This window comes from Chrysochloris asiatica, unplaced genomic scaffold, assembly GCF_000296735.1.
Source record: "Chrysochloris asiatica unplaced genomic scaffold, ChrAsi1.0 scaffold00001, whole genome shotgun sequence".
NCBI lineage: Eukaryota > Metazoa > Chordata > Mammalia > Afrosoricida > Chrysochloridae > Chrysochloris > Chrysochloris asiatica.
The window spans coordinates 41,482,514-41,494,833 of NW_006408519.1; the positions used below are offsets into that span (position 1 = coordinate 41,482,514).

Below are 12,320 nucleotides of genomic sequence, written 5' to 3' on the forward strand. Positions count from 1 at the left end.
CCTGTGATAGAGGCTGAGGGTAAGAGGTTTAGGTAAAGCAGGTCCCCGGTCCTGAAGTCCCGCTGATTCTGGGTGTGGGGTGGGAGTGGGGGGAGACAGGGTTGACTGAAGGCACTCCAGTGACCCCGATGGATGGCTTGGCATCGACATGGCAGCAAAGCAGAAGAGAACGAACCCTCCAGACTGTGAGATACGACCAAGCTGTAACAATTCCTCAGTTTGCCCCTCAATACTATGGACAGGTCTCCCTGTGCTAATGAAGATCCTTCCTTGCTTAAACATGCCAGGAATCCAAAAGTCCAGAAGGGTGTTCCCACATGGTTCAGGCAAGAGGAAGAATTGGGGGATTGGAGGGGAGAAGGGAGTGACTCACAATGAGGGTCCTGGAGCATCTTAACTGAAAGCCCCTTACCTCTCCTGCAGGTAGGGAAGAAGTGTCTGGCTGTATACCAGCCAGAGGCGCCCATGAACTTCACCCTTGGAGGCTGCATCAGTACACGCTCCTACAGGCCCAAGTACTGCGGGGTCTGCACAGATAACAGGTGCTGTATCCCCTACAAATCCAAGACCATCGACGTCTCCTTCCAGTGTTCTGATGGGCCTGGCTTCTCCCGCCAGGTCCTATGGATCAACGCTTGCTTCTGCAACTTGAGCTGCAGGAACCCCAATGATATCTTTGAGGACTTGGAAGCCTACCCCGACTTCTCAGAAATCGCCAATTAAGCAGGTTTACAACCAGGGGCTCAGGGTCTGGCTCAGAGCTTGCAAAGCAGCCAGACTGTAGTGGCCAAAACCTTTTTTCACAACTGCACCTTCTTTTATCCACTTCCCACTGACCTCTAATGACTTTGATCCTAATCCTTTGATCCTTTTTCCATCTCCAATCACCCAAATGGCCCGTGATGGTGCTCCTCAGGCCCAGACTCTGGGTCTCTCCTTGGCAGCCTTCCATGACTGCTCTCAAGAAAATGTCTCACAGACTTAGGGCAACCCCTGGGTCTGCTCCATTGACCGAAGCTACTGGAAGTCCTGCTGATCTTGCGCGAGTGCCAGTCAGAAGAAGCAGCTAGACATCCACTATCATGAATTTCCTCTTTAGATGTCAAACCATAACCTCTTTGGGTTCACTCAGAAGGACCAATGGGATGGTCTACTATTTGGGTCCATTATTTGGGTCCTGCTGATTGATAACCCAATAGGCTGTTCTGACCACAACACACCAAAAGTATCAGTGATGCCAAAGATTTATGCACCCCAAGGTCACCAAACATTTCTCGAGACAGGTGAATGTGTTTGCTTTGTTTCTCAGTGGAACGTTGTGTCCATTAACCCAGGGATTGTTGAGGGTTGTGAAGGGTAGAAACTGGGTTCATCCCAGTCAGAAGGGAGACTTGATAAAGTCTGTCCTTGATTATGGGAACAGCCCCCAGTTGGTATTCCTGGAGGAGCCAGGGACCTCAGTTCAAGTCCACTGCTAACTGATGGACATCCATCCATAGGACAGGCTCTTCTGGTATCCAGGCCCTCTCCCTACTGGACAGCTCCTGGGAGTTGTTGGAAGCCTTAGATAGCTTTGTTGCACCCTGGGGACATTTCTTTACTCTAACAGAGATGTGGGGGCACCCAGCTGATGTCTAAGCCAGACCCACCTGAAATGATGGAGATGGGTCCAGGTTAGGGCGGACCCAACAAGAAGTCTCTCCATGTCTCATGGCCTGGAGTGAGATCAGGAGCTGCAGGAGCACAAATGTCCCTGCGCCCATATCATGGCCTTTGGGTCTAATGACCAGAACAACCCAATGTCCTGTCCTGGTGTAACGATGGGTTGGCTTAAAACCAGAAATATATTTAACAAGGATTTGAAGCTAAAAACAAAACCAAAACCCAACCAAACCCACTGAGTGGTTTCCAAATCATTGGGACCGTAGAGGACAAGGTAGAATTGCTCTCTAAGGTTAATGAGACCACAGATCTTTATGGGAACAGATGGCTTCATCATTCTCTCACACAGCAGCTGGTAGGTTTGAACTGCTGATTTTTTGGTGGCAGCCAAGTGCTTTAACCACTGTGCCTCCAGGGGTCTACAGAAATGGAGATTAAGCTAGTATTTATTTTATTAGTAAAATCTAAATATTCGCTGTTATAATTATTTTATTAAGCATATTCTCTGTGCCAGACATTGTTCTCCTAGCTCTTTATTCCTTGAATCTCAGTGAATTTTTCCATAAGTACTGGACCACAAGGTCAGTTTGAACTACAAGTTTGGTGGTTCAATTCTACCAGTTGCCTCTCAGAAACTTTATACAGAGTCAAAATTGATTTGATGGCACTTAACAGGGAGCTCTGGTAGCATAGTGGTTACGAATCGGGCTGCTAACCTCAAGGTCGGCAGTTCAAAACTACCAGCTATTCCGTGGGAGAAAGATGAGACTTTCTGTTCCTGTAAAGATTTACAGCCTCAGAAACCCTGTGCAGGGTCACTATGAGTTGGAATCAACTCCACGGTACTTAACAACAACAACAACATTTCTACTCTTATAATGTGAGTCAGAAGCTCAGAGAGGTAAAGACACTCTACAGAATCACCCAGCTGGCAAGTAGGAAGTCAGGACTGAAATTCAAGTGAAGCTGACTTCCAAGCCCAGGTTTTCCCCTTATACTTTTAGAGCTTCCAGGCATGTCAGAGCAGAACATACTGGAATACGTGACGTCTCACACTCACGGTTCACTCTTATTACCATCTCTCTAGTTCCTTTCACCAATAGAAGAGAGTGTGACTTCCACATAAGTAGATGATTGAGCATCCAAAAAAATATGGGATAGATAGAGATCCACATGCCCAACAATCCATCTCTGACTTCAAACTGGAACCAGCTTCCTCTGTGAATTTATAGGACTTTGTTTACCCATGGCTGATGATGGAGTGAGGTGCAGCTATTTTTGAGGGAATTATCTTCAGTGAGCAGAGGAATTCATAAACAGGAAAGGACTGGAAACATGTCCCCTTTACTGGACCCTCCCAAAAGTCCAATCCAGTACAACGCATACAGCAGTGCTCAGTGTGTTGTGATAATCAAGTGAAATTGGTAGGTGTTCCTAGCTTTATTCATAAGCTCTCTTCCTCCAATGTTTAATTTTTATCATCTAAATTTTATTTTAAGTGCCATAGAAAAAGACTATTTAAAGAGATGCATATTTAAACACACACACACACACACACACACACACACACACACACAAGGGATTCCTGAGTAGAGAACTTAGTCCATGAATGATTCCTTCTGGAATTCTGTGTGGGTCTTGGAGTTCCTTAGTCTGAAAACACCCACCATCTACAAATTAAGAAGACTTGATGTTAACTGGAGTCCTGATGTGGTGCTGTAAGTTAAGTCCCTTGAGGTAGATGGTTCGAACTCACCAGCCTCTCCTCTGAAATCCTGAATCAGAACTGACTTGAAGGTGCTAACAACAACAGAATTTAGCTAGGCTGATTTGAAATTCAGTAAAAAGCCAAGAGCTAGATCTTCCTCAATGTGCATTTCCATTTGGGAGGCTGAGAATAGGTTCCAAGATTACAGGCGAAAGGAGTTTCACCTGGGATTTGGTGGAAGGGCTGGGTGGGTATGATCCAATTGCTGGTGATTTTGAGAAATGAGTTTCTTCTAATCAAGACCAGAGGGAAAGACTCAGATTCTTGAAGTTAAGAAGGAGGTTTGGGCCCCGTGTGATGAAGGTCTTTCTAGCATGGTCCTGCCATGGTTATGATCTGCATTTGTGAAAATTAAGAATAAAAACTGTATCAGGAAAAACAAAAACACCCATGTATCAAATGGATTCTCACAGCAATTTTGAATAAGCATCTCTTTCCCCATCCAATCAACAGACACTCTGAGGTGTAGAAAGGCTGAGAATTCAACCACAAATCCCAGCTCACTCTACTCCTCTTGGTGCACCTCCTTTTGGGGACCTCCCTGCATTGACCAGGGTGCAAGCAGATCACCTGTGCATTTCCTTCTAGCTCCATGCTCTGAGGTGGCAGAAGGAACAGTGATAAGTGAACTGTTGGTGAAGAAGTTCACTTGGGTCCTTAGAGCAAATGCTGAGTGTTAGGGAAGAGGGAACGCCCAAATTCACCAACCCACTCAGTCTTGTTAAACCTTATTATAGGCATTTGGTGAGAATTTACCACGTGTCAGGTCCTGTGCTAAGGACTTTTCTGCCATCTCTTTCTTATTGAACCCTCAGAACAAGTTGATGAGATGCAATATCGTCTTTGCTCCCATTTTAGAGGTAAAATAACTAAGTAAGGCTTGTAGAATAAGTAAGGTACAAGAGTGAAGTAATTTAAGGGAAGATCGGGCCTGTGAACCCAGGTCTGTATCATACTTGAATCATCTCTTGTGACGCTAAACTTAGTAGTTCTCTTGTTCCCACATCAAAAGCTTCAATCTTTACAAGAAGTGTAGCAATAGCTACAATCTTACCTGAAGGGATCCTGGAAGTGATCCAATGCTATGACAGTCTTTGATCTCATTAACATTGTACTCTGTACACATGTGGATTATGGGGGGAGTAGTCCTTTGCTTTTGTGTCGGATGACATTACTGCTTCTTTGTGAAAGACCCATCTTGATGAAAAGGAACTTCAGTGACTCCCCGACATAGCTGGGAGTCATGAATATCAAGATGGTTAACTGTTTTTCTGCACACGTATGTGTATCTGTTTTCAAACTGTGACGTCATATTTAAACATCCTTACTGTCATTTTTGTAAGCGACTTTTAAATATATATATACAAAGAAATGTCTTGGAATTTCCCAATAGGGAAAAACTAGCACTCGAGCAATCTATCATGTTTTACAACATTCCTCATATTTCTCATGATTTGTGTTGTGTGGAACGTGTTTGTGCAATGTGAAGGATTTTCATTGGCCACATTTTCCTTTTCAATAGCTTTTCTCATTAAAGCAATAAATCATCTGCAAAGTGACATACTAGATTTGGTGAGTTTTCTTGTAGATCCATTTGTTATGAGGTAACGATGGCACATTAAGCAAGTTCAATATATGTGCAGATGGTGAGAATTAGACCTCAGGTATTTTATATGTGGAGAGCACAGCAGCTTAGACTTGTGCTGAGAAAAACCTAAACTGAAACTCAAGAACGACCAGGGCTGCTGGTGGCGTATCTATGATGGAAGGCACTTCATAGAAATATAAATGGAATTTTAGCACTCACTCATTCACTCGCTCGCTCATTTATTCAATGCTTTTGATCTTGAGATCAAGGACCATTACTGCATCTGGAGAGTCTATCACAGTGTCTGCCACATGGCGGGGCTGGGCAGTAGTGGTTGGTTACTTGGGTGGTTGGATGGAGGGATGGATGGTTGGATGCATGATTGATTGGATGGATAGGTGGGTGAGTGGATAGGTGGATGGCTGAAGGGATGGATAGATGGTTGGTTGGGTGGATAAATATATGGATGGATGTTCGGATGGTTGGTTGGATGGATGGATGGTTGGTTGGTTGGATGGATGGATGGATGGGTGGATAGGTGGGAGAATGGATGGATGAATGGAGTATCTACTTAAGGAATGAAAAGAATTAGAAGAGAGGCTGCATAACACAACAGATACAGTCTTGACTTGAGTGGTCAAATAGATCTTGGTCTTCACACCTTTTAATCCATCTGAGTCATTTAATCCTTCAGAGCCTCTGTTCCACTGTAAAGTGTGGATATGATTGTACATATCTCCTGGTGATATTAATGTGACAATTAAAAGACAATGTATGGAAAATGTTCAGAAGAGTGCCTTGCACATTATAACAGATCTATTGTCACTTCTGGTGTGGCACTGTAGGATAAGCACTGGACTGATAAGCCACAAGACTAGATATTCAAACCAACCAGCTGCTCCTTGGAAACCCTATACAAGGTCACTATAAGTCAGAACCGACTTGATGGCATTTAACAACAACAGTATGACTAACACACAGAGAGCTGAGGTAAATGAAGTAAAGGCCTTTTGGACCATCTTCTGATCAAATCTCTCCCACTTCTTACAGGCCTACCCCCACCCAAAAAACCCCCACACATTGTGATATACTGAAAGTCAAGGGAATAGACAAATAATTGTCAGATGCACAGCTTCCAAGTATACCACTATTCGGAAGCACACTCCTTTATTTAAATCAGAAGCAAGACTGTGCAATCCTGTCGGTGCTTGACCTTAAGATGAGTGGCTAGTCTTTGGGAGGAATTTCTGATACGATCAGATGATTGAAGTTTTGGTGAAAATGAGGTTCAGAGAAAACAACCAGAAAAATTTCATAACGAAGGTTAGAGAGTATAGCAAATTGCCAGTGTTTTTCATAGCACTTACTGACAAAGGGAAAATACAAACTCTGAATTCTGAGAGCTAGCTGGGGCCGAGCTCTTTCTAAATGTAGAACTGAGCAAAAATAGCTTCCAAGGCGATGAAAGAGCTCCACAAAGCCCAGAGGATGGTTTAAGTTGTACACTCTATACAGAATGCCTCCAGACCTCCACTCTAAACCTCCAGGCTCTTGATTTTTCACACAATGCTAGCTAACAATGTAGGTTTCTTAGTCCATGACAAGTCAAAGGAGAGGGGAAGTTTCTAGAAGCATGCTTAGTGATAGCAATGACCAAGTGTTAGCCTGCTAACAAAGGAAGAGGTAGTCAAATTAAAAACTGAAGACAAGGTATCATTAAAGTAGGTTTACTGAGTCTAATGGGATCACTGAAGCCTTATGAGTATCCTTGGGAACTGATAGATGCTCAGCCATCCAAATACATCAATACTTGGTTGTTTGGCTGTGTTTTGGGGTGGGGGGGCTCAGTGTAGGTACTGTTAAAGGATGGAAGTCACATTGTTGTTGTTAAATGTCATTGAGTCGATTCTGACCCATAGTGACCCTGTATAGGGTTTCCAAGAAGCAGATGGTGGGTAAACTTGAACCACCAACCTTGCAGTTCAAACGCCTTTGCATTCTGACACATTAGCCCACAGCATCACACCAGGACTCCGCAAGTCACATTAGAAATGGCTAAATAAGTCCTTTAATATCCCTGAACTATGGTTTTCTTATCTATGAAGCAAGAATAACTTCTTAGAGATAAGAAACTTTTTAAATGGAAGTAAGAAGGAAGCTATAATATATGCTAATATAATTATCCTTGCAGGAAACATTCTTCCATTTAATAAAAACGTTCTGGAATGTTCTGGGCACTGGGCTGGCCATGGGATACGAGAGTTAGACATTGCTCAGGGGCTAGTTGGAGGAGAGCACGTGCGCTGACATGCACCATAGATGCCAAAAGTGCTACTGACGCCATCTCCACAGGGGCCGATCCCAGGTGGCTAGGGCTTCCTGGGAAGGGGAGTGCATTGGAGAAATGATGCCCAGAGCAGGGTCTGCTGGGGTGGAGACTGAGGAATGTTCTGCAACAGGGGAGCTGGATGAAGATGGATCTAACTGTGTAAGAGATATGCCAATTCATCCAGTGCAGCTTTAATGATTCCTTCGAAGCTCAGCTTGTAGGGGCCATGGAGAGTAGCATGAACTCAGTCATTGTGGATTGGACAGGAAGTAGGCACCTGAATGAGCTGGTCCAATTAGATGTTTTCCCTTAAGAGACAGAGAAACTCCACTGATTGGGGAACCCAAGACCAGAGGTCATGTAGTCAGTTGCTGGACTAGGGCCACCATTTAATGATAGAGGGAAGGAGAGAAATCTGCCCCCTAGGCCTCTTCCCCATTCCCATCTCTAACCCCAAAAGTGATGTATTACATTAGGCAAATCTGCTGCACAAGACATCGTTAAAGTGTTGAAGAGCAAAGATGTCAGCTTGAGCACTAAGATGCACCTGATCCAAGCCATGATATTTTCAATAACCTCATATGCAAGCGAAAGCTGGACAGTGAATAAGGAAGACCGTAGAAGAATTGATGCTTTTGAGTTATGGTGTTGGAGGAGAATATTGAAAGTGCCATGGGCTGCCAAAAGAACCAATAGATCTGTGTTGGAAGAAGTGCAGCCAGAGTGCTCTTTGGAAGCCAGGATGGACAGATTTTGTCTTTCATACTTTGGACATAGTGTCAGGAGGGTCCAGTGACTGGAGAAGGATATCATGTTGGCTAAGGTGGAGGGTCAGAGAAGAGGAAGACCCCTAAAGAGATGGATTGGTACAGTGGCAGCATCAATGGGCTCAAGCGTGGCAACGACTATGAGGTTGGCCCAGGACCAGGCAGTGTTTCATTCTGTTGTGCATAGGGTCACTATGGATCAGTACCGACTCCATGGCATCTCACAACAGCAACAGCTCCAAAAGGAACAGCCACACTACCTGCCCTTGGATTCTACACAGGAACCATTTGAGGGGTTTCCCTGCAGCCTATGAAGCCCCAAGACACATATGTGACCAGGTGGATTTAAGCTATGGCTAGGCTGCCAACCTCAAGGTCAGCAGTTCGAAACTACCTGTGGTTCCATGGGAGAAAGAGGAGGCGTCCTGCTCCCGTAAAGATTTACAGCCTCGGAAACCCTGTACAGGGTCGCTATGGGTCAGAACCGACTCCACGGTACTTAACAACAACAACAACAGGGACCAGTGCAAGGACTCCAATAATGACATGGTACCCGAGGAAGGGTAGGTGAAGGGCTTGGCCATTCTTCCAGGTTCTGCACCTGGCTAATCTCAGAGCAGACGTGGCCTTCCAGCTGCTGCTGAAACCAAGTGTCAGGGGAACAAAATCAAAACCAGCAACTATGAGAACAGAAATAGATCCCCAGCTGGTAAAACATATTGTCAACATGTGGTCTTTAAATAGCATCCGGTGCGTACAAACACCTGTAACAGCTCACTCCCTTGGGAGCTGACTGTGGCAGACCCAGTGGGTCCCAGCGACAGGCCCTATTCCACTAAACTCAAGGCTAGCTCCTCCACCACCCACCTAATCAGACAGAGAAGGCACATTTTGTTGAATAAACACAACCCAACAATCACCTCCTCTTTGTCTCTGAACCAAGGGGACAGAGGCTCTCAGGCAATCTGTGGAAAGAATTCAGAGATCATGAACTTGAATGGGAAAAATACATCTTTGTGTTTACTAGCCTCAAACTCTGTAGGATAAGCACTCAACCAAAAGGTTGGTTTAAACCTCGAGTTGACAGTTGAAACTCATCAGCCACCCCTCGGAAACCCTATATAGAGTTGCTGTGAGTCCGAATCAAATCAATGGAAATTAACAACAACAATAATGGAAATTTAAGGAGAATATTGAAAGTGCCATGGGCTGCCCATAGAACCAGCAAATCTGTGTTGGAAGAAGTGCAGCCAGAGTGCTCCTTGGAGGCCAAGATGTCCAAACTTCGTCTCTCATACTTCAGACATATTGTCAGGAGGGACCAGTTGCTGGAGAAAGAGGTCATGTTTGGTAAGGTGGAGGGTCAGAGAAAAAGAGGAAGACCCCAGTGAGATGGATTGGCCAAGTGGCAGTATCAATGGGCTCCAGCATGGCAATGATTATGAAGTTGGCCCAGGGTCAGGCAGTGTTTCATTCTGCTGTGCATAAGGTTGCTATGAGTCAGCACTGACTCAATGGCACCTAACAACAACAACAGTGCCCTAGTAGCATAGTGGCTTATGAGTTGGGCTGTTAGCCACAGGTCAGCAGTTTGACTCCACCATCACTCTTCATCTTGGTAATTATGTTTCACTATGAGGAGGGCTGGAGTCTGGCATGGTACTACAGGAAAATCACTGGACACAAGGCTAGCTTGAACCACAAAGCTGGTAGTTCAAACTCACCAGCTGCTCCTTGGAAATCCTATACACGGTCGCTATGAGTTGGAACCAACTCAACAGCGCTTAACAAAAACAGCATAAGGAGACCTGGTGGTATAGCTGGTTACAAATTGAAGGCTGCTAACCATAGGATCTCTGGAACTCTGGTAGTGTAGTGGTTACGAATCGGGCTGCGAACCTTAAGGTCAGCACTTCAAAACTACCAGCTGTTCCATGGGAGAAAGATGAGGCTTTCTGCTCCTGTAACGATTTAGAGCCTTGGAAACCCTGTTACAGGGTTGCTATGAGTCAGAACCAACTCCACGGCACTTAACAACAACAACCACAAGATCAGCAGTTCGAATCTACCAGTCACTCTATGGGAAAAAAGATGAGGCTTTCTGCTCCAATAGATATACAGCCTCGGTAACCCTATACAGGGTCCCTATGATTTAGAATTGTCTTGATATCAGTGAATTTAGTTTGGTTTTATGAGGAACCCAGGAGTCCTGGTGGAGCTGTGGGTTAGGCACTGGGTTGCTAACTGTAAGGTTGGTGGTTCAAGCTCACCAGCTGCTCCTTGGGAGAAAGATGATGCTGTCTGCTCCCATAAAGACTTAGTCTCAGAAACCCTACGTAGTGTTACTAAGAGTTGGAATTCACTCAAGAGCTGTGAGTCTGTGTGGCTGAGGAGTCCTGCTGGAGCAACGGCAAGCAGAGCTTGGCTGTTAACCGAAAGGTCAGTGGTTTGAACCCATTAGTGGCTTGTGGTAGAAAAAACCTGACAAAATGCTCCCGTAAAAGTGCCAGCCTGGTCCTGATGTGGCACTGTGGGATATAGCACTGGACCACGAGGTCAGTTTGAACCAGAAGGTCCGTGGTTCTAGCTCACCAGTTGCTCCTTGGAAACCCTGTACAGGGTCACTATAAGTCGGAATTGGCTCAACAGTACTAACAACAACAACAACAACAACAACGCAATGCTGGGCTGGGGCAGCACTGCTGTCACGTGGGGTCACGACGAGTCAGAATCAGCCTGACAACACCCAACAACAGCAAGGGTTTGTTATGATTATTTGTGGCACCTGGAATTTACTTGATATGGCTTTTCTAGCCCAAGTCTTCCAATTCCTACTAAGTGATTGGGTGGGGCCATGCAAATAAGGTATACGGGATGCTAAAGCTAGGATTGGTTAGTTTTGCCAGCTAGGCTTAAAAGGAGCCATCTCAGAATCAGAGATGGAAGATCCCATGAGTGACACATGAGATCCCTCCCTAGAGAAACAGTGAGGGCAGACAAAGGCAGAGGCGGTGGCAGGGAGAGACAGAGCAGCTTTGGGCTCTGAGCCAATGGACTGAGTAAAGCTGAGTGCCTATGGGCAGGAGACTGGCTTGCAGAATGAGCCCTTTGGAAATTCACAGGCTGGCTAAAAGAGCTTTGTAACACGTGCTCAAGCAAGGCAGCGGTCAAGGGACCACATGGCTGAGAGGCTGAAGACAAGAGTGAGGTATGCCTGCAGTATGGCAGACAAGAGGCGTTCCTGACTGGAGGACTGCTGTGTCCTGAGTTGGTTTTGATCCTGAATTGTACCCTGTTTACTTCCCTAATGATCCCCATAATCATGAGTATTGTTGTGAGCTCTGTGTGGTCATTACAATGGACCATCACCCCTTGCATGTGAAGCAGAGAGTGACATGGGAGGGCGGGCTGGTGTCAGAACACGTGGAGGCATGTCCGACATCTGCTTCATAGGAGTCGGCCATGGGCTGATTTTTCTGTTTGATTTTCTTTCCTCTGTGAAGTCTGAGAAAATCAGACACGGCTCTTGCATGTGTTTAGTGGTTGACTTCAGGAGCCGGATTCAGGAGCTCCAGACTCAGGGAAACTTGAGATTTTATGAGAAAGAAGCAAGGGACATGGGAAGTGAAACGATTTTGAAATGATTAGTTTGTATTTTGTTACCTGTAATGGTTTCAGACATATTGTCAAGAGGGACCAGTCCCTGGACAAAAATATCATGTTTGTCAAAGTGTAGGGTTGGAGAAAAAGAAGCCCCCCAATGAGATGGATTGACCCATCAGTGAGTTCAAACGTAGCACCAGTTGTGGGGTTGGCACAGGATGGGCAGTGTTTTGTTCTGTTGTGCATAGGGTCGCTATGAGTCAGTACTGACTCAATGGCATCTTGTTAACAACAATAGTTGAAAGAAATGTAAGAGATAAAATACTGCAGGACCCCATGCATCAAGGATTGACAATCCCCCTGGTGGGAAGATCTGTCCCTGAACCCCAGGGTCTCCTGCACCATCTCTCAGATAAAAGAAGAAGACACAAACTGCTGCAAAGTTACAAATTTATTGATCTGGAAATAAATACAAAGATCTCATTAAGAAAGTCCTCTGTACACAACAGCTTCCTGTCTAGATTCAGCCACCCTGGCCTTTGTCCCTGACCCCACGGTGTCAGTGGCAGGTAAACTGAGTCCTTACTTCTCAAGCCACACTGG

At 45.3% G+C, this 12,320-nt stretch overlaps 1 protein-coding gene across 1 annotated transcript in view; it reads left to right on the top strand.

The window, feature by feature from the left end:
* The window catches only part of WISP1 (WNT1 inducible signaling pathway protein 1), a 34,372-nt gene extending 33,649 nt beyond the window's left edge, over positions 1–723 (top strand). The window contains exon 5 of the mRNA XM_006830845.1: positions 424–723. Coding sequence (XP_006830908.1) covers positions 424–723 — 300 coding nt within the window. The remainder of the gene's footprint in view (positions 1–423) is intronic.
* The last annotated feature ends 11,597 nt before the right edge of the window (positions 724–12,320 follow it).